The sequence below is a fragment of the Melitaea cinxia genome, chromosome 27 (genome assembly GCF_905220565.1).
Source record: "Melitaea cinxia chromosome 27, ilMelCinx1.1, whole genome shotgun sequence".
Lineage (NCBI taxonomy): Eukaryota > Metazoa > Arthropoda > Insecta > Lepidoptera > Nymphalidae > Melitaea > Melitaea cinxia.
The window spans coordinates 9,954,940-9,979,083 of record NC_059420.1 but is presented as its reverse complement, the minus strand read 5'-3'; the positions used below and the strand labels follow the sequence as shown (position 1 = coordinate 9,979,083).

General features: G+C 37.2%; 1 protein-coding gene across 1 annotated transcript in view; it reads left to right on the top strand.

Moving 5' to 3' along the window:
* LOC123667002 overlaps window positions 1–14,550 on the top strand; it is a 37,361-nt gene extending 22,811 nt beyond the window's left edge. The window contains exons 7-9 of the mRNA XM_045601010.1: window positions 7,712–7,782; window positions 12,822–12,904; window positions 14,437–14,550. Coding sequence (XP_045456966.1) covers window positions 7,712–7,782; window positions 12,822–12,904; window positions 14,437–14,463 — 181 coding nt within the window. The 3' untranslated portion in view covers window positions 14,464–14,550. The remainder of the gene's footprint in view (window positions 1–7,711; window positions 7,783–12,821; window positions 12,905–14,436) is intronic.
* The last annotated feature ends 9,594 nt before the right edge of the window (window positions 14,551–24,144 follow it).

Here is a 24,144-nt window from a genome sequence, read left to right as displayed (position 1 = left end):
ATGGTTAACCGGTATGATAGCCGCGCCAGTTGTTTGGAAAGTGACAACTAGAGTTAATGAACTAGTGTTAGGGTGAGATAGGGGCACCTGTATATACCTACCATAATCTGTACAAATAAATAAAATTGGAGTGTTAAGTGCTTTGGAGTGTAATATTAAAATAACCGCTTTTACTAAATTCATATGGATGTATACACGGTATTCATATATACCTACCATAATAACATTTTTTACTTTTTTCTGTCTTGTCTTGTCTATCTGTCTGTTTGTACCGGCTAACCTCGGAAACGGGTGGGCCGATTTTGACGGGACTTTCACTTGCAGATGTAGTAAGGAGTAACTTAGGCTACTTTTATTTTAGAATTTTTCATATTTTATAACCGTGAACTGAACAATAATTATTTTTTTAAATTCCACGCGGACGAAGTCACACAGCTTGTAATGGTAATGTTACTGTAATATCAAATAGAATCAAAATAAATAATGCTGTAAATAAATAAATAAAAAAAAAAATACTTTTTTAAATCACATGTCATAATGTAAACAGATATCTATCATAGAATCTCATTAAATGTCTTAAAGAATCCTGAACTCAGATTTTATTGAGAAAAAAACAGTGACTTTTTCAAATATTGGCTCCTATAAAATTTCATAATTTCGTTTAATAACGGTTTTACTTTAGAGGTGCGACATGACGCTAAGGCTAAAATTATTGACGTGACAACGTCTAATAAATCGATGACATGGTGGTATGCACGGAAAAGTATGAGTCATTGTAGAGAGTTAAGCTCATTGTAGCGTTACGCTCTTTGTAGCGTTACGCTCAACGCTAAAATTCTTCGGTACCCAGTGACCCCTGTCACGAGACTATACATAGTGCGTGCGCACTCCCCACGAGACTACAACTTGTTTACAACGGTATTGAACATTTCCCTCGTGAACACAAATTTTGGGTTTCATGTATCCAAAATCGCAGCGTCGAAAAGAAAAAATATTTTTTTCTGAGGTCATTCAATGATTCAACCCATTTTTCGTAATATTGTCATATAGTGTTTTTATTAATGTCTGTGTAATTATAAATTATAAATATCTCTGATAACAGCATAGATCAAGTAAAAAAAGGTAGATAACGCACCTAGAACAGAAAACTGAAGCCACTTTTTTAAAGATGTGTGAGTGAGTGAAGTGTTGACACCTTTTAAAAAAAGTCCCTAAAATTTTTATTAAACAATTAATTTAATATAGGTAAAATGGGTATGTGAAAATAAAAACCTGTTTATAGTTTTAAATAAATTTACTGAAAATAAAACAAAAAATCGGTAGAATAATAAAAAAATATATTCGTAAGATAATCGTATGAATGGACACTTCCTATCCCCTCTGTTTATCTCTTTTCAGTTTGCAGTCGGTTTTTTTTAAACTATTTTTCTTAAACCTAGAATCCTTTATGTTGTATAAGTTTTTTAAATTTTTGTCGCTTAGAACTCAAAGTCATAGTCATTGTTTGCATTTTACTAATATGATGTAGTCTTATGTTCAAATATTTTTCAATCACTAATCGTATTAAATTGACTTTATGCGCATGGCCAGCATAATCGTGGTCATTTTCTCAGTCTTACAGCCGCTACCCATTCACCTCTTATTAAAATATTCGTTGGAAACCTAAAACCATGAAATTTGATAGTAAAATATGGGTACCTAGTTTACTCAAAAATTGTAAAAAGTTAAAACATAAAACAAACGAGTTAATAATTCATAAATATATTTTGATTTTTTTTATTTTCAATTTATGTAACATAAAATAACACGAGAAAAAAAACAATAACTATATCTACTTTTTACTTAATTATTTTTCTGATTGCGTACAATTTACTTACCCACATTTTGGGGTATTGAAAAAAAAGAACTACTGGCAACACTCCCGTGGTACGTCATTTCGTGACATTGAAATTTTAAGTTCCGAATAACCTCAATATTATTTTGGAATCATAGATCAAGTAAAAAAAGGTAGATAACGCACCTAGAACAGAAAACTGAAGCCACTTTTTTAAAGATGTGTGAGTGAGTGAAGTGTTGACACCTTTTAAAAAAAGTCCCTAAAATTTTTATTAAACAATTAATTTAATATAGGTAAAATGGGTATGTGAAAATAAAAACCTGTTTATAGTTTAAATAAATTTACTAAAAATAAAAAAAAATCGGTAGAATAATAAAAAAATATATTCGTAAGATAATCGTATGAATGGACACTTCCTATCCCCTCTGTTTATCTCTTTTCAGTTTGCAGTCGGTTTTTTTTAACTATTTTTCTTAAACCTAGAATCCTTTATGTTGTATAAGTTTTTAAAATTTTTGTCGCTTAGAACTCAGAGTCATCGTCATTGTTTGCATTTTATTAATATGATGTAGTCTTATGTTCAAATATTTTTCAATCACTAATCGTATTAAATTGACTTTATGCGCATGGCCAGCATAATCGTGGTCATTTTCTCAGTCTTACAGCCGCTACCCATTCACCTCTTATTAACATATTCGTTGGAAACCTAAAACCATGAAATTTGATAGTAAAATATGGGTACCTAGTTTACTCAAAAATTGTAAAAAGTTAAAACATAAAACAAACGAGTTAATAATTCATAAATATATTTTGATTTTTTTATTTTCAATTTATGTAACATAAAATAACACGAGAAAAAAAACAATAACTATGTCTACTTTTTACTTAATTATTTTTCTGATTGCGTATAATTTACTTACCCACATTTTGGGGTATTGAAAAGAAGAACTACTGGCAACACTCCCGTGGTACGTCATTTCGTGACATTGAAATTATAAGTTCCGAATAACCTCAATATTATTTTAGAATAACAATAAATTTAAAGTTTTATATGTACTTACGTGTGAAACGATATTCCTTCAGATTTTTTGTTTACTTTGGTATTGTTTTTGCACCATTTAATCACACAAGACGGTATTTTATAAGCAAAGTTACTGTATGAAGCCTCGTGACATACTAACGAAAATGAGCGTAGTTTGATGCATATGTGTGCGTGAGCGCGTGTATTTACTTGAAGGAGCCGAGTTTTGTGGCTTCACTAACAACAAAGGCCGCGCATTATCTACTTTTTTTTACTATATCTATGTTTGGAATAACAATAAATTTAAAGTTTTATATGTACTTACGTGTAAAACGATATTCCTTCAGATTTTTTGTTTACTTTGGTATTGTTTTTGCACCATTTAATCACACAAGACGGCAGTTTATAAGCAAAGTTACTGTATGAAGCCTCGTGACATACTAACGAAAATGAGCGTAGTTTGATGCATATGTGTGCGTGAGCGCGTGTATTTACTTGAAGGAGCCGAGTTTTGTGGCTTCACTAACAACAAAGGCCGCGCATTATCTACTTTTTTTTACTATATCTATGGATAACAGTAAATTAACCTGTTCGTACGCTAGGGAGTAGGGTATCTCTTTCTCTAATCTGTCAATTCCTTTTAATATTTATTCTACTCTATGTCTGTCAAATAGTGAAGACTGAAGTTGAAGTGTTAATATGGTTGTTGTGAAAATGTGAACGTCGGCTCCAATGTTTACTTGAAAGTGTGCCGCCCAAGTGCCGCCGAACTATGTAGGCGCCAGGTGTGGACTTCTTAAGTGATATGAAACTTAATAGTTATAGAAAATTATAGTGCTTAATATTTGCTTAAAAACATTTTCCACGTCAAAATGACGGAGTCAACGAATGTCAAAATAAAAGCCGAGCAACCTGATGAAGCCGAGATCAGGGAGCTGGCCGCGAAGATGGTGGAAGCCAACAAATCGAAAGCGCTGGCAGCTTCGGTAGCCGCAGCGCGATCGCAGCCCGGAGCAATCCTGGCTGCTCCGGTCGCGGTCGCGGGCCTAAAGGCTGTCGGTGGACAAAATATGGTTATGCTGAAGTTTCTCACACTAAAACCTGGAACCCAGCAACAGATACCGGCGGAACCGAGACCGAAATTCGATGACAAGAAAACACCAGTGCCCGACGAAGCTAGCTGGAAGGGTCACTTTGGTTGGGACACACTTGGTGAATGTCACATTCCTTACATATATCGATCTGGAGAGAAGTACGTGGCGGTCCGGATGGTGGAGATCAAACTTCTCAACAAGTACCTGAACTACCAGCACGCTGATTTATATTCTTTTACCTGTATACAAAGCTACTACATTACAGAAATCGAAGCTCGGTTACTGAATGATATTAACAACAGGTATTGTGATGGACAGTTCGGAAGTGACCCCTTTACGCAGAAGGATTTAGTAGTGAGACTAATGGAGGCTTATGAATTCTACAATTTCTTAGATGTTTGTTATAACAAGTTGTTAAGTGGTACAACAAACAATGACAAGTGTGGTTTCATAATGATAAATAAGGAATCTGCGGTGCCGTACACAGTTAGAGATGGCCAGAAGCTTGTACCATTATTTTACTTTGAAGGTGAAATGGACAGTTTAAAGTTGAAGGCCGAACAGTTAAAAGGTTGGGATATATCTTACTTAAAGTTCTGTTGTAAGGTCCAAGGGATAAAGAATGAATTGTTTACCAGTGAGACTTGTTCAGTGATTAGTTTAACAGACATTAAAAGTTATTTTCCACCAGGAACGGAATTTGAAGAATATTGGCCTAACAAAGTTGTCGAATCTCAGCTCTTTAACTCTGCTAACGGTAAGATCATTTTTCTTTGTCTTACTAAAGCTTTTTTTCATATACATAACTAGATCGGCAAACAAGTGTACAGCTCACCTAATGGTAAGTGATTACCATAGCTTATAGACGTCTGTAACAAAATAAGCATTGCAAGCACATTGCCGAACCTATCCCCGATTCCCCACGGGCGCTCTGGTCACCTTACTCACCAACAGGAATACAGCACGGCTCAAAAACAGTTAGCTGTGATCTTCTGTAAGGTCGAGGTACTACCGCAGTCAGGCTGCTCCATTCCTGAAATTTCCTGCTGTGCCCTACCTAAGTTAAAGCTATACTATAACATTAAATAATCAGAAAAAGGAATAAAAATAACACACAATTCTGATTAGAAATCTATATTTTGTTATATATTTATAAATATTTCATTGATCTAAATGAATTAATAATTATTTTACAAACAAATTGTTAAATTTCTATTATTCTGTGTAAACCAATGGTCTCACATTGTTTTATTTACTACAACTTATATAAAACAGAACTATAACAACCCATCTAAAGCATTTTATGTATTGTTTAAAATCAGTACAGGACTGTTATTTTTCGGATTTTATTAATTTTATAACAATACACATTTTGTAAAAGTAATTGTTGAATTTATTGTCGATTCTTCTTTGCAGAATCTACATTTTGAATTAGTGGGTCACTTTTAACTATAATGTATTAATTAAGACAAAAATGTAATTTTACCAAAAGTGCTTTTCAAGTTTATTTGAATAAAGTGATTTTTGATTATGTACAGCAGGAAAATATCCATAAAGGTTTTGCACGAAATAAGGTTTATAAATAAATGACTATTGAGTCATAGTCTGATATTTGATAGTCTGTATTCTTCTAGAAACAAATTAGTAATGTAAAGATAATTTTTACTTATCCAAAAGGAGACTCCAAAATTCCGACCTTAGTAATATTACATTATAGTTATCTTTTATATCCATTTATCGTCCATCCATCAGACTTTAAAAGTCCACTTCTGGGCATAGGTCTCCTCCAATGTTCAACACTCCGTCTTGTCCTGAACCATCTGAATGCAGCGGCTTCTCTATAAACTTACTATATTATATGTTTAAAAAATGTAATCTTATTACTTGCATATGCCTATTTACTTTAAATTTTAGTACTGTATTGGTTAAGATATGTGAAAGATCACTTACTAATGACGGTCATACATTTGTATTTCCGCTCAGAAGAAATATTTGCATTTGTACTAATTCTTGTTTTTAGTGTTTATTGTTTCTCTCTGATCCTCTGGATATAAGGCAGTCAATCCTGGTAATTATCATAAACACCTCATCATTACAGCCCATACAGTCCACTGCTGGACATAGGCCTCCACAAGTTTACGCCAAAAATAACGTGAACTCATGTGTTTTGCCCATAGTCACCACGCTGGGCAGGCGGGTTGGTGACCGCAGGGTTGGGTTTGTCGCACCGAAAACGCTGCTGCCCGTCTTCGGCCTGTGTATTTCAAAGCCAGCATTTGGATGGTTATCCCGCCACCGGTCGGCTTTTTAAGTTCCAAGGTGTTAGCTGTGGCAGTGTGTTATCCCTTAGTCGCCTCTCACGACACCCATGGGAAGAGAGGGGGTGGGGCTGGCTTTGTCGCACCGAATACGCTGCTGCCCGTCTTCGGCGTGTGTATTTCAAAGCTAGCATTTGGATGGTTATCCCGCCACCGGTCGGCTTTTTAAGTTCCAAGGTGTTAGCTGTGGAAGTGTGTTATCCCTTAGGTGCCTCTTACGACACCCATGTAAAGAGAGGGGGTGGCTATATTCTTTAGTACCGTAGCCACACAGTACACACCACATAAACACCTGATAATCACTTAATTTTGCACATCTATAATTGTGCCTGCTGTAACAAATGCACCATTATTTATTTATTTATTTATTTGATATGATACAACAGCGATATACTGTCATTAATAATTATTATTACACTGTTGTCCAGTCCGAGTACCGGTGTTAACTACGCCACTTATTAGAGGAATAATCAAGGCTATGCTGCATCATCTCATATTATAGATGTAGACACAGATACATCAGCACTTCAGCCTATCGCCGTCCACTGCTGGACTCCCCAAGTTTGCGCCAGACATGGTGCGAACTCATGTGTTTTGCCCATAGCCACCACTTGGCATGCGGGTTGGTGACCGCAGACTGGCTTTGTCGCACCGAAGACTTTGCTGCCCGTCTTCGGCCTGTGTATTTCAAAGCCAGCAGTTTGAATACAGTTACCATTACAGGTGTACACAACATTAGGTACAATTTGTCTGGTTAAAATAATGAATAAAATAGCAAATACACACGACAAATAAAACAGTAACAATTACATTGTTTAGATTAAATAGTAATTATAGTAAGAAATAGCAAAAAGGTTATTAAAAATTATCACATGACATAATTGATGATGAAATTATAATTTATTTACACAGATTGTTCATTAAAGGGATATGTATTGATCAATGATAGAAATAAATTGTTACGATTACAAATCACAACTATGCACGCAAATATAATTTTTCTTAAAAGTAAATAAAGTGTCATGAATCAATATCAGTGTCAGATAAGTTATTGTAAACTTTAATTATTCTATTAATTGGGGAGAATCGGGCTAGATTAGTCTTGGAGATATTTCTAGCTTTCGGCTCGTACAAATAAAAAATTATATAACAATGGATTTTTTCAAGACATTTTTAGTGGCTATATAAGTAGATATTTTTAGTTACTCACTGAGCACTTTCTATCTGCAATTGTATCAATTATGACAGATGATATAATGTAAACTATAAGTGTGCGAAATTGCATACTCCTCCGTCCGCGCAATTTTCGTAAAAAGGGGTACAAAGTTTTTGTTTCTCGTATTATTATATAGCTACTCAATGTTTCTCAGCGATCTTAAGTCAATTACAAAATATAATTAACTAGAGTATAAATGTATAATTGAATGTTGTTCTCTTTCAGGTTCGGTATCAGGGGGACGTCAATGGACGAAGCCACCGCCCGCGCCGCCACCGGGGGCAGAGAGTGGACTGGTGAGTGACGCACACACGCACACGTACAGGCACTCGCACTGAAACGCATAGATACGAACAAGCACGCGCACACGCACGCCTACGCACGCACATACAAGCACACGCACGCACGCACAGACACGCACACGCATGCACGCATAGACACGCATGTACGCACGCACTCACTCACGCACGCACGCACGCACGCACTCACGCACGCACGCACGCACGCATGTACACACGTACTCAATCACTCACGCACGCGCGCACGCACGCAAGCAGCTAGGGCCAACAGCTTACTAGTTCGAAAAAAAAGACGCACACTCATCACATGTAACACTTGATCACTCACACTATCGTCACACATACCAAGAGACAGAGGTATTGTAAAAATGTCTTGTAACTATGTGTTGCAAATTCCATAGAAATTTCGCGATTCTATCTGTAAAACCTCTCTTTAAAACTTTTTTTTACTATATGTACGTATGATGCGAAAGTTCTCACTGTATTAATAATAATAAAAAATAATAATAATAATAATTACTTAAAATCTTAATTTCATTATTTTAATATATATTGTTCGCTTAAACCGAATATAAAAATCATCATATCAAAAGTTTCGATCTAGCGGGTACATCGTTCCATCGCTTAATTGGTTAGAGCGCCGACACGGTCAGTCGGAGTTCGATCCCCGCTGAAGCGGTCAATTTTTGATATGATATTCAAAAATGTTTAGAATTCCTAATGTGTGGGTAACACAAAAATAAAATCGTACATATTAAAAGCAAAGGAGATAAAATGCCGCCTTGAAGTACCCCAGATTGTATGTCTCACCATGAGGAGAAAGCCTCATCAACACATATGCGTTGATGACGCCCCCTGAGATAACTCAGAAACCAATCTGACACTGATGGAGATATTTTGAAGGAACGCAACACACTCAGTAGGATGTCATAATCAACACAATTGAATGCATTACTGAAATCAAGGAGAGTCAAAATTGTGAGTTGTTTATTGTCCATAGCTAATCGAATACCATCAGTAACTTTGACTAGAGCTGAAACCGTACTATGACCTTTGCGGAAGCCAGATTGGAGAGGACTGAGAAGCAAGTTTTTGTTGAGGAAAAGGTTTAACTGGTGAAGTTAACTGTGTAGCTTTTCGAGAATTTTTGTAAGGAAAGGGAGGATGAAGATTGGTCGGAAGTCACAAAGCTTGGCAGCATTAGCTTTTTTAGGAAGCGGGATAATTTGAGCCTCCTTCCACGCGCGCCACACATCCCGGTCTTCCGCAATCCTCATCCAGCCTACACCGGCAATCTTACGTAGATCGTCGGTCCAACGGGCCGGAGGACGTCCCACACTGCATTTGCCAAGACGCGGTCTCCACTCTAGGACCCGTCTACTCCAACGGCCATCGGTCCTGCGACACAGATGACCAGCCCACTGCCACTTCAACTTGCTAATTCTGTGGGCTATGTCGGTTACTTTCGTTCTCTCGCGGATAGTCTCATTTCTAATCCTGTCTTTGAGAGAGACCCCAAGCATAGCCCGTTCCATTGCACGTTGAGCGACTTTAAACTTGTGGACCAGTCCCTTGGTCAGTGTCCACGTCTGGGCTCCGTATGTTAACACAGGCAGGACGCATTGCTCGAAAACTTTTGTCTTCAAGCATTGCGGAATCTTCGAAGTGAAGACTCGACGGAGTCTGCCAAACGCCGCCCAGCCCAACCGAATCCTCCTATCGGCCTCCTTCTCGAAGTTGTTGCGGCCTAGTTGGATAGTATGGCCTAGGTAAATATAATCCTGAACAACTTCGAGAAGGGTACCATCGACCGATACCGGTATCGGTATGACTTGGTTGTTAAACATAACTTTCGTCTTATCCAAGTTCATACAGAGACCGACACGTCGGGAGGACTCGTTTAGGCCGGCCAGCATTTGGCCTAACTCATCCAGCGTCTCCGCAAAGATGACAATATCGTCGGCGAAACGAAGGTGAGAGATGAATTCACCGTTGACGTTGATGCCCCGTTCCCCCCAATCCAAGGTCTTAAAAACATCCTCTAGCGCAGTGGTAAACAGTTTCGGTGATATTACATCCCCCTGTCTTACCCCGCGCCGGAGGGAAATAGGTCTTGTTCTTTGGTCATTGACATGGACGGTCATCGTCGCCGCGTCGTACATAGATTTTAGTACCTCGATATATCGCCAGTCGATATGACATCTCTGCAGAGAGTCCAGGACAGCCCAGGTCTCGACGGAGTCGAAGGCTTTCTCGTAGTCCACAAATGCCATACACAGCGGTTGATTATATTCTTCCGTCTTTTGGATAATCTGCCGAACAGTATGGATGTGGTCCACGGTGCTGTAGCCATTTCGAAACCCAGCCTGCTCTGGTGGTTGGAATTCGTCGAGTCTTCTGGCGAGACGATTCGTAACAACCCTCGAAAACAGCTTATAGACGTGGCTCAGAAGTGAGATCGGTCTGTAATTCTTTAACAGAGACTTATCGCCTCTCTTAAAGAACAGCACCACCACACTCCTGGACCACGCCTCCGGCGTGGTACCTCGGTGGATGACGGCGTTAAATAGTCTTGCCAAGGCTTTCAGGACAGGTCGCCCTGCGGCTTTAAGGAGTTCAGTGGTAACTCCGTCATCCCCCGGGGCCCTTCCGTTTTTAAGCTGCCCGAGCGCTGCACCAATCTCATCCTCTTCGAAGTCCGGGATACACTCCGAATAATGGCGCAACAATGGTGCCTGTGGATCTTCGGTGTCCCAAGTCGCAGGCTTGCGTGCGCTCGACGAGTACAGCTGTCCATAAAAATTCTCAACCTCTTCTCGGACCTGAGGGCGAGAGCAGACGGTTCTGCCATCTGCTGTTTTAAGCTTCGCAAGAAGGCTTCTCCCCAATGGTCTTTGGAAAACTTTGGACCCCCTATTCTGCTCAATCAGAGTAGCAACCTCTCTCGTATTTGAGCAGCGGAGGTCTCGGCGAATAATTTTCCGTACCCTCTTGGAAAGATATCTTTTATTATATTAATATTATCTTTATTAATTAGTTTAATATATTTTTAAATAACTTTATATTAATATGTACGATTTTTATTTTTGTGTTACCCACAATTAGGAATTCTAAACATTTTTGAATATCATATCAAAAATTGACCGCTCCAGCGGGATTCGAACCCGCGTCTTCGACATACCGTGTCGACGCTCTAGCCAATTAAGCTATGGAACGATATACTCGCTAGAGCGAAACTTTTGATATGATGATTTTTACTTTCGGTTTAAGCGAACCGTGGCGCCGTCTATAGTGAGTTCTTTACAGAGACTCGTAACTATTCAAAGTTTCATATTACAATGAAAATCTTTGACAGGAGACGACACCATGCTATTTTTAATATGTACGATTTTTATTTTTGTGTTACCCACAATTAGGAATTCTAAACATTTTTGAATATCATATCAAAAATTGACCGCTCCAGCGGGATTCGAACCCGCGTCTTCGACATACCGTGTCGACGCTCTAGCCAATTAAGCTATGGAACGATATACTCGCTAGAGCGAAACTTTTGATATGATGATTTTTACTTTCGGTTTAAGCGAACCGTGGCGCCGTCTATAGTGAGTTCTTTACAGAGACTCGTAACTATTCAAAGTTTCATATTACAATGAAAATCTTTGACAGGAGACGACACCATGCTATTTTTAATATGTACGATTTTTATTTTTGTGTTACCCACAATTAGGAATTCTAAACATTTTTGAATATCATATCAAAAATTGACCGCTCCAGCGGGATTCGAACCCGCGTCTTCGACATACCGTGTCGACGCTCTAGCCAATTAAGCTATGGAACGATATACTCGCTAGAGCGAAACTTTTGATATGATGATTTTTACTTTCGGTTTAAGCGAACCGTGGCGCCGTCTATAGTGAGTTCTTTACAGAGACTCGTAACTATTCAAAGTTTCATATTACAATGAAAATCTTTGACAGGAGACGACACCATGCTATTTTTAATATGTACGATTTTTATTTTTGTGTTACCCACAATTAGGAATTCTAAACATTTTTGAATATCATATCAAAAATTGACCGCTCCAGCGGGATTCGAACCCGCGTCTTCGACATACCGTGTCGACGCTCTAGCCAATTAAGCTATGGAACGATATACTCGCTAGAGCGAAACTTTTGATATGATGATTTTTACTTTCGGTTTAAGCGAACCGTGGCGCCGTCTATAGTGAGTTCTTTACAGAGACTCGTAACTATTCAAAGTTTCATATTACAATGAAAATCTTTGACAGGAGACGACACCATGCTATTTTTAATATGTACGATTTTTATTTTTGTGTTACCCACAATTAGGAATTCTAAACATTTTTGAATATCATATCAAAAATTGACCGCTCTAGCGGTAATATGAAACTTTGAATAGTTACGAGTCTCTGTAAAGAACTCACTATAGACGGCGCCACGGTTCGCTTAAACCGAAAGTAAAAATCATCATATCAAAAGTTTCGCTCTAGCGAGTATATCGTTCCATAGCTTAATTGGCTAGAGCGTCGACACGGTATGTCGAAGACGCGGGTTCGAATCCCGCTGGAGCGGTCAATTTTTGATATGATATTCAAAAATGTTTAGAATTCCTAATTGTGGGTAACACAAAAATAAAATCGTACATATTAAAAATAGCATGGTGTCGTCTCCTGTCAAAGATTTTCATTGTAATATGAAACTTTGAATAGTTACGAGTCTCTGTAAAGAACTCACTATAGACGGCGCCACGGTTCGCTTAAACCGAAAGTAAAAATCATCATATCAAAAGTTTCGCTCTAGCGAGTATATCGTTCCATAGCTTAATTGGCTAGAGCGTCGACACGGTATGTCGAAGACGCGGGTTCGAATCCCGCTGGAGCGGTCAATTTTTGATATGATATTCAAAAATGTTAACTTTATATTGTTACTAGCTGTGCTGTGTGTGCTGTGTGTGTATATTAAATATTTATTTTCTTGTTTCCGCGACGTTAAGTGTTTTGATATTGTTTATTACAGTTTCCGGATACCACAATACAAATGGCGATGGGCCAGCAGCCTATAATTCTCGTGAGGAGTACTGCCAACACAACAGCCTTCAAGTGAGAATATTGACCATATCGTATTACCTATCACCATGACTTTGGAACTTTTTGTATAAACACCATACCGTACTGGCTTAACGAACAGCGTTATACGTATAAAACTCCTCTTAAGAGAGGCCTGTGCTCGAAAAATTAGTAATTGTCAGTTTGGTTCTTACGTAGTTACATACAGACACTTAGTATATCTATAATATAAAAATGAGTCGCTGAATGTGTTGCTAAGCGCAAAACTCGAGAACGGTTGGACCGATTTCGCTAATTTTTTTTTTAAAATATTCCTTGAAGTACGAGGATGGTTCTTACGGTGAGAAAAATCTAAAAAAAAAAAAAAAATAATTTCCTGAAAAAGTCTAAAAACAACGCTTTTCTATACTCCCATACAAAAGATTTGTGATAATACTTAAAAATCAATTTGAACTTTAATACCATACAATAAAGTTTGTGTTAGGCGATACGAAGTTCGCCGGGTCAGCTAGTTAATAATAAATAAACAAAGAAAGGCATGGATACTAGTTAAGTGAGCCCATGGACTAGAAGAAAAAACAAGAATTCTATGCCCAGTAGTGAGATGTAACAGGCGAAATTCTCAATCAATAGTTTGAAATGTACCTAATGTTAAGATGTAAATTTTTATTTGTTTCCTCGATATTTTGCTACCTTAACTTGTTTTTATTATTGTTGAGTTTTTTCTTCATTTTTTTTTTGTAAATGATATTATTTTTGAGTTTCGCTAAGTATGTGTGTCATTTCATTTAATTTTATTTAAATCAATCAAATTATGTTTTAAACATTAGATTTAGAATGAAGTGAGAAACACGTATACAGATAATAAATATTTTTTTTTTTTTGTATAAAACTTTAAAATCGCTCGAAAGCGTAGCTTGTAGATTTTGTATTTATACTGATGAGATCTTTGTCTATCTACATTATCGACAAAATTAATGTAAATTATTTAATATGCAATTTTTTTTTTAATTTGAATTGTTTGACCTTGAACCAAGTTACTGAATACTTACGGTGTGTGTATTATAGAGAATGTTCCTGTTCAAATAGTATCCACTCGTCTCGAGACAACCTGTTTTATGTTTTTTTTTTTCTTTTAAAATTGTATACATTTATTGATTTCCTTCATAATTTTCAGTTTTATTTCAAATTGTTCACCTCAGTTAACTGTTTTTCTCAAAACAACCGCAAAAAAGGTAATTAATTCTTGCATTTTAAAAATAATACGAATAACAATAAATAAATAAATAAATCATAATATGACTATAAATAATTGTTTGTGATTATATTTAAACGAATTATTGAATTAAATTTCTAAAAACTGTAATTAATACTTGAAAAATAAAAAATAATGTTTTTAATCAGTTTCAAAAATATTTATGTCAACTTATATCAATTATATCAAATTATTAATTAGTATTGATAATATTAATAATTTATAATAATTATATCAATTATCAAATTTAATATATGGTTTTATATATTTTTTAAAACTTAATGAGAAATGATCAACATTTTATTTGCAGAACCGCCTACACTTATCCAATAGCTGATAAACCTGACGAGTCTATGGATCTCAAGGATCTGTCATTACTTTCGAGTTGTAATGTACCCGTTGAGATGCAAGATGCTGCCGCATCAACGTCTGCAACGTCATTCGCTGAGCCATCAACAATTGCTGCTCCAAAATCAAGTGCACAGAGACAACGTGAGTACAGACAGCGTATTGCAGCATCCAGAACTCCTGCACAGTCGACAGCTACGAGGATATTAGAAACCGAAAGAAAACGCAACTACAGGCTACGCAAAGCTGCCAAATTGGCTCTTGCCAGTGGTTCATTAGAATCGATTACTGCATCCTCTTCTCGTTCATCGGGAAGGTCAAACGATGTCCAAAATAGTATTCAACGACAGTTCACAAACCATCAACCTCGAACTTTAGCAGCAGAATCAGTACAAACCATTTTAGAACCAGGTACTTCTTCAGATCAAATTGAATTACTTGACGAACCTCTGGATTTCAAGGATATGCCACTACTTTCGAGGAGTAATGCACCCGTTGAGACACAAGATGCTGCCGCATCAAAGTCTGCAACGCCAATCGCTGAGCCACCATCAATCGCTGTTCCAAAATCAAGTGCACAGAGACAACGTGAGTACAGACAGCGTATTGCAGCATCCAGAACTCCTGCACAGTCGACAGCTACGAGGATATCAGAAACCGAAAGAAAACGCAACTACAGGCTACGCAAAGCTGCTAAATTGGCTCTTGCCAGTGGTTCTTTAGAATCGACTACTGCATCCTCTTCTCGTTCAGCAGGAAGGTCAAACGATGTCCAAAATAGTATTCAACGACAGTTCACAAACCAACAACCTCGAACATCAGCAGCAGAACCAGCACAAATCACTGTACAACCAGGTACTTCTTCAGATCAAATTGAAGTACCTGACGTACCTATTAGTCTCAAGAATCTGCCATTACTTTCGAGGAGTAATGCGTCCGCTAAGACGCAAGATGCTGCCGCATCAACGTCTGCAACGCTATTCACTGAGCCACCAACAATCGCTGCTCCAAAATCAAGTGCACAGAGACAACGTGAGTACAGACAGCGCATTGCAGCATCCAGAACTCCTGCACAGTCGACAGCTACGAGGATATCAGAAACCGAAAGACAACGCAACTACAGGCTACGCAAAGCTGCTAACTTGACTCTTGCCAGTGGTTCATTAGAATCAGCTACTGCATCCTCTTCTTCAGCAACCAATAGTCAGTTCACAAACCAACAACATCAAGTTGAAGTAGAACGGCAACAATCTACCTGGAACAATAAGTGGAAATCCTCGATCATGAGATTTATATTAACTTTTCTGGACAACGATTTTGGCTACACTTGTTCCGTTTGCGACAGACTGTGGTTCAAGAACGACCTCAAACCCATCACTGCGGCACAGCTTGAGGTGATCTCGAAATGGTTCAAAAAAGAAAATCGACAACTGTGCAGAGAAGAATATCAAAAGGTTTGCAACACTTGTAAACGGTCACTAAACAAAAAATCGATGCCGCCTCTAGCAAAAGTTAATGGATTCTCATATCCAGACCCACCACCAGGTCTACCACCGTTGGATCCTATCAGTGAACGATTGATATCGCCATGTCTGCCATTTATGCAAGTGCGTCGTCTGCGCCATGATTCATCTTATGGAATTATAGGGCAAGTGATCAACGTACCAGTAGACGTACAACAGATGGTAAAATGTTTGCCACGCAAATTAAATGAGGACGACGTCATTAATGTTAACACCAAGCGAAACCTTGCCCACAAATCTGTCTACATCAGCGAACATATGTCCAAAAGTACAATCAGTGCGTGGCTAACTGTACTGCAGGAGTCTCCATTATATCGTCTGTATGAAATCAACATGGATTTGTCGAGACTACATCCTACTGTGCCGTTTCGTCATCGAGATGACATACAAGATGATCCGTCAAACAGTATAGAAAATATCTCCGCTGAAAACACACCTGAATCTGAGATTCTCGCTTCAAGACAACATACCATGATGTGGAATGAAGAAGATTATCTCAATATCACACCAAGACATCAGCCAATGCCTAACAACATTAAATATGACCGTAATGTAGAAGAGTTGTCGTTTCCATCGATCTACTTCGGAGAGCCACGTCGATTCAACTTGGGAGTTCCAGTATCACCTTACATGATAGCGAACAGTGAAATAAGACGTCGAGACAGACGCGGAGCCACGCCTCAAAAAATCTTGTACGTTGCAATGAAATTATTGCGGATGCGCATGATGGATGGAATTTACAGCACGTTTCGCAATGTTTCAGTCACGGAGAATGTTACACGACGTATGTTAGAGGACCCAGATTTTGTGAAAGAATATGTCATACAAAACCTCGCATTCATGAAGACAGTGCCAAACTCCGTCCAATACTGGGCCTCTCGCAAACGAGATCTCTTTGCAATGATTCGTCAACTTGGTAAACCAACCGTCTTCCTCACTATAAGTGCCAACGAAATACACTGGATGAAACTGCTCACTATACTTCTTAAACTGAGCAAAAAATATCCTGGAAAAACAGCAAAAGATCTCAACACTTCTGAACGCTGTACTTTAGTGAGCGACGATCCTGTTACGTGCTGCATATACTTCTACAAGCTCGTTGGTTCCTTGATGAAAATGCTGAAATCTAAACAGACTTACAATCCGTTTGTCAATTATTTCGTTAAAGATTACTTCCTTCGTATTGAGTTCCAGCATCAAGGGAGCCCAAGCGCACATATTTTATTGTGGTTGAACGATGACCCACGTGAGACCGTGTCGGAAAATATGCCAAGAACCATCGATCTAGTGGAAAAATTATGTTCGGTTACTCGAGATGATCTGCCAAACAATTCTATCTACGACAACCAGATGCACAAACATACTTTCACTTGCACAAAGCGAGGCGAGACAACTTGCAGATTAGGTATCCCATACTGGCCTATGCCCACGACCCGTGTACTGGTTCCGATGCCTCAATCTGATGGACGCCGCCAAACGCTACAACAGAAGGCCAAGGAGCTGCGTGCCTCTCTCGGTAAACGTCGATACGCATGCATGGATGAGTTTCTTAATGCTAATGGTTTGACATACGATGCATATCTCGACATTGTGCGTTCAACCTTGCGCAGACCGACTCTGGTTTTCAGACGAAACTTCGACGAACTTATGACAAACACGTTCAATCCGTACCTTGCCGGCGAAGTGAACTCTAAAATCGACATTCAGTTCATCTTGGATGAGCACAGCTGCGCAGAGTATGTCGTAGAGTATATAAATAAATCAGCCCGTGGAATGAGTAACCTACGTCGTGAGCTTACCACGATGATGCAAGAGCATCCTGATCAGGACTACACAGGCCAATTGAAAGCGTTAAGTATCAAACTGCTTAACGCAGTTGAAATGTCAACCCAAGAAGCAGCATGGTATCTACTACGACAACCAATGAGTGAGGCAAGTCGCCAAATTATGTACATCCCAACGGTGTGGCCAACAGAAAGACAACGCTGCCGCAAGCTGCGTCAACAAATGGACCGCGAAGGCATCGATGGAGACAGCACTGATGTTTGGACCAAAAACATAATACAGCGATATGAAGAACGACCTGCATCTTTAGAACAAGTGTATTTGGCCGAGTTTGCTTCGTGGTATGCAAACTTTAATGATTTCGTTGACGAAGAAGACGACGTGCACGTGGATGACGATGAAGATTCCGAAGCTGTGCCTGAAGCGAGGATGTCGAGAGCACCAAAAGAATATCGCAGACGACTGCTCGGACGAGTCATACGATACAGACGCTACAATATTGATGAAACTGTCAATTATAAACGAGAGATGGTTCTGCTTTACGTACAGTTTCGCAACGAAATGTCAGAGATTCTTGATCAAAATAAATTTTTGCAATTATTTGATGACAACAAAGAGACAATCATGGAACGCCGTAGCCTATTCGAGACAAATTTAAACATTGAAAACGTCATGAAGGAACTTGAAGCGATGACGATTTTGCAAAACGATAATGACAGCAATTTGCAAGAAAAAGAATCAAGAACAGCGTTTGTCCAACGATCTTTAGGAGGAAATGGTGCTAAGAACCTCGATGATGTTAAACAAATCGTCCTCTGATAAGGATTCTCGATTGCGAAGAGACGCAGCAAGCGATCGGATTCTATTACAGACGCAGCTGGTGAAGTAGCAATCTATTGCAAATTATCATCGACATCCACGTCCAAAGTTCGCCAAGTTGCATTGTCGCGCACAGCTCGTGTTATGAAAAACACAGGTGACGTGTGCTTGGCCGAAATTACATGCTCCACTGACCGATACAATGTTTAAATTTGTACATGGCGCCGTTTATATTCAACTTGGAGCAAGTATCCTAAATATTGGTATGTTGCTGTACCAAGCACTTGTTCCATATGTGCACAACAGCCAATACTCATACGACCCACCGTTCTTGATGGATATTGATGCCAATGTACCAATTCCTAGCGGCGACTTCAACACAAACGTGAGAAATGATGACGCATTCCTCAAATACATGAAACATAAGTACAATCTCGAATGCGTATCAGGTGTTAATAAGTCAACAACGCTGAGAGGAACAACCATCAATTTTATTTTTTCAAGACACATTACTCTTGGAACACTTCCCTTGATTTCGTACTTTTCCTATCATCGTCCTATTACGTTAGGTCCTATTACGTACTACGTTATTCCTTAACAGAATAACGTAGTTGGAAGAATCTTAAATATAACACATGTATATAAGTTGTAAATAAATCGTTAATAGCGCATTGTTACTTGTAATTAATCTGTATAATTTGAGTTAAAGAAAATATTTGATTTAACATCATCATCATAACTTCAGCCTATCGCAGTCAACTGCTGGACATAGGCTTCCACAAGTTCGCGCCAAAAATGGCTTTAACTCACGTGTGTGTCTATGTCCTGCTGTGGACGGCGATAGGCTGATGTGATGAAGTGCAACAAGACATACGACAACAGAAAACCCGAAATGTTAGAAATGAAAGAAGACATAAAAACAAATAAAAATAATATTAACGTGAGAGAAAGTTAAAGTTATTAAGAGAAAATGTCAGGAAGAGTGCGCCATAATAAACAATTTGGAAAGACATTAGAAGAGCAGAGGAAAAGGCAATAAGGTTAGACCTCATATTGTGTGTCATAATCATTTAGTACAATGGGTCAAAAAACTTTAAAAATCTGAAAAATGGAATATGTTTATGCAACAAATTATTATATAAAAGACACTAAAACTTTTATTAAAAATATAGTATCAGTATATTTATTATTTCATCATTACAGCCTAAACAGTCCACTGCTGGACATAGGCCTCCACAAGTTTACGCCAAAAATAACGTGAACTCATGTGTTTTGCCCATAGTCACCACGCTGGGCAGGCGGGTTGGTAACCGCAGTACTGGCTTTCTCGCACCGAAGACGCTGCTGCCTGTCTTCGGCCTGTGTATTTCAAAGCCAGCAGTTGGATGGTTATCCCGCCATCGGTCGGCTTCTTAAGTTCCAAGGTGGTTGTGGAACCTTGTTATCCCTTAGTCGCCTCTTACGACACCCACGATTAATTACGACAATATTTATTATTTATATAATATAATTTATTTTAAAGTTTGATTGGTAACATACTGATATAGGGCATACTGAGGTAGGGCACAATGGGAAATTTCCTACTCAAAATATGGCACAGCTCGACTGGGGTAGTACTTCGACCTTACATAAGATCACAGCTGAATAATACTGTTTTCAAGCAGTATTGTGTTCCTGTTGGTGAGTAAGGTGACCAGAGCTCCTGGGGATTAGGGATAGGGTCGGCAATGCGCTTGTGATGCTTCTGGTGTTGCAGGCGTCTATAGGCTACGGTATTCGCTTACCATTAGATGAGCCGTACATTTGTTTGTCGACCTAGTTATATATATAAAGTTATAGTTATATTACAGTATAATTAGTATGATATTGTTATTGCTTTACTTATTAATTGTAACTGTAATATCGATGGTTGGTAAATATTATACATGATTATATGAAAATATGTAACGATTAAATTTATTGATTAATTGTATAAGTAATAATAAAAAATCTAATTTTCTATAGCTGTGATGATCAAGATGTGTTGATATTTTTGACGATTCTTCAAGTACTTATTATATTTAAATCTTGTTGTAATTCAGGATTCACAGCGCGTTGGCACAACGGTCACAGTAATTGTTTGTGGTTGTTACGCTGGCGGTTGCGGGTTCGATCCCCGTACATGACAAAATTTTATATTGGCCATACAGATGTTTGGCGTGGTCTGGGTGTTTGTTGGTCTCCCCTTGATCCCTTGTGGGTCTCCCCACCGTGCCTCGGAGAGCACGTTAAGCCGTCGGTCCCGGTTGTTATCATGTACACCTGATAGCGATCGTTACTCATAGTAGGGAATATATCCGTCTACCCGCATTGGGAAGAAACATGGGGAAAGAGGTCTGTGTCCAGCAGTGGGATATTACAAGCTGAAGCGTAATTCAGGCATTTATGGAATAAATAAAAAATAAAGCTTTATTATTGTTATATATTTTATTCAGTATATTTCCTTATTGTTACATTTTTAAATATATTTATTAAAAAAAAGACAAAAATATTTAAAAATATAAACAAGTAGTTCTCCGGTGGCACGTTGAGGCCCAGGCCGCCAGTAGAATATATTGACATATTATTTTTATTATTACGTAATAAGTGTACAAATAAATTAATAATATATACAAATATTAATTATTAAAGTCCGGAAAAATTAAATTATTCCGAATATTAATTTAAATTAAGTTTCTTAAAGTAATATTAATATTTTAAATAATAAATTTTATCGACTGTTTGTCACGACGTCAAAGTGTATAAAAGTATCAAAATAAATTTCAACAAATATTTGGAATCAATAAATCACAGCGAGAAATAATTATAAAAAATGATTTAAATTTTTCAGTTTTCGAGCTGTCATCAAGGAATGCAGTAAAATGTAGAAATTATCGCATCCGAAAAAAAGCTCGACAAGCAGCTCTAGAAATAAAAAGAACACCAAAAATTACAAAAACATCAGCAGAAAGGTCTCGGCTGTATCGGTTGCGGAAGAAACAACTTGCTCAAGAAAGTAAATTATCTGCGAATGAAGTTTTGTCTCCGTAAACTTGGAATTCGCAAATGACGTTTGAATTATCGCCTTGGCCCGTTACTACCGGTAAATATGATTCTGTTATCTCAGTTATAATTTAAATAAATAAATTATTAATTAAAAAAATAATTATATAGTTTTATTCCAACCTAGCTGCCCGGACAGACTTCGTTCTGTCAAAAGTTAAAAGTAATTTTTTTTAGTAGTATAAAAATCTTTCATGGGCTTTAAGGAACATGCAAAATAATAAATCAGCCGAAGGTCGAGCCATTCTCGAATTATGCGCTTCGCAACATTCATTTTTATTTATATAGATACCTACTTTAAAATTTTATTTTACCCTCCGTATGTATATTGGGTCTTTTTAGGATCATTCAAAATTTAAAACTTAAAATTTTGAAGTTACACTTGGTTGGGCGCGTTAGGGAAAAATGATAGAACCCACCGAAACCCTACATCCTGAAGTTAGCTAGCCAATGAAGTATAACTTCTTATGTGTGTACATAAGTATATTATAGTTCTTTTTTTAAATTCGAAATTTTGTGTTTGTGCGTTATTCTTTAAATTTGACATCTGTGGAGTACTTTTTGAGTTATCCCCAATACCGCGTATTTAATTGATAATTTTTCAACTGCCTGTATTATATTACTTCTCGATGTAAACATCTAATATATAAAATTCTCGTGTCGCGGTGTTTGTAGTTAAACTCCTCCGAAATGGCTTGACCGATTCTCATGAAATTTTGTTGTGTTGTTCATGAATGTTTGTTTCATATTGGGTAGCTCTGAGAATCGAACGACATCTATTTTTCATTTCCCTAAATGTTAAGGGTAGTCCACCCCTAAATATATATTTTTTTAATTTTTGATAAATTGTTTATTTTGTATTTTATTATGATTTGGCGTTAAAAAATACATTCAACCCTAAATTTTCACCCTTCTACCACCAACCCCTATGCCGAGTCAGCTAGTAATAATATAAATTTCATTTTCAGAATCATCAGAGACAAAGGGAGGAGGGGGTTCAACAAGTTTGTTCCTTAAACGCTAAAACACTGAAAAGTCAGACTGGTGAAATGACTAAATACTAATAATTACTCATAGGTGATAAAATCAAATACCCTCCTACGCAATCGCTCCAATTACATAAAAAATAATTATTAATCAATAAGATATTGTATGGAATGTAGTTGAATATTATATAAATCGCGAATTTCACAATCCCTTTGTTAATAAGTAAATATTTTATTAATTACTAGCGAACCGCCTTCGCACGGTTACAAAAACTATCAGTGTTCCTCTACTATATTATACATGTATTATATATATGAACCTTCCTCTGGAATCACTCTATTTACTAAAGTTAACCTCATCAAAATCCTTTGTGTAGTTTCAAAGATCTAAGCATACAGACAGCGGGAAGCGACCTTGTTTTATACTATGTAATGATGAAATTACAAAGGGCCTCTTTCATCGCTTGCCGTTAAAGCTATATATATAACGGATGATATATATTATTCTTTATCACTTTATTCCTATTGGAATATGTAAATTTAAAAGTTGTACTTTAACAATTAAATTATTTTACCTCCTGCTGTTAAATTATATTCGTAACTTATGTGCATGATAAAGTTTATCTACAACTAAAAGTAATTTCTTTTTATTACATTGAAACTAATTTTGGCATTATAACTTAGAACATAATATACAACGTGTTGTTAAACTGGCGTTTTAATTTCGAAACAACGTCAATCATGTTGACATTGTTTCAAAATTAAAGCCGTCATATATACAATTATAATAATTAATTCATTTATAAAAGCAATAATAATTTGTTTAGTGGTTGTAGTAGCAAGCATCTATAAAATGATATATAATTTATGTGGAGTAATTGTGAGGTTTGTTCTAAAAGGGAGGCAAAGATCTTACCTTACATATTGATATCCTGATACTTTAGCATATTGATATATAGTAATAAATGTTACGTGCAAAAGACAAAAAAAAATCTTAGTAACAATACTAAGGTCAATATTATGTATACGGTTAAGTACATAATTTTATATAATTAGTAAAACATGTACAGGAACATTTTCTTAGAAAACAATTAATATACATTTTTTTGGTTTGGTTTCGAATTCACAATACCTTAATAAAAAAATAATTAAACTAATTTTCATATAGCCCTTAAGGGATAAATTTTCATGTACTTTTTGATCATTTTTAAAATACGAGATACATTATTAGAAAAGCACCCAATTTATACTATTTTTATCAAATATCTTTTTATATAAAGATTGATACAAGCGATAGGCATTAAATTAAACCATATACACTCCATACAATTTTTTTTATATACATAACTAGGTTATCAAACGTACGGTTCGCCGGATGGTAAGCGATTACCGTAGCTTAAAGACGCCTGCAACAGCAGCCAGTATTGTGTTCATCATCAGAGCTCCTGGGGGAATTGGGGATAGGATCGACAACAC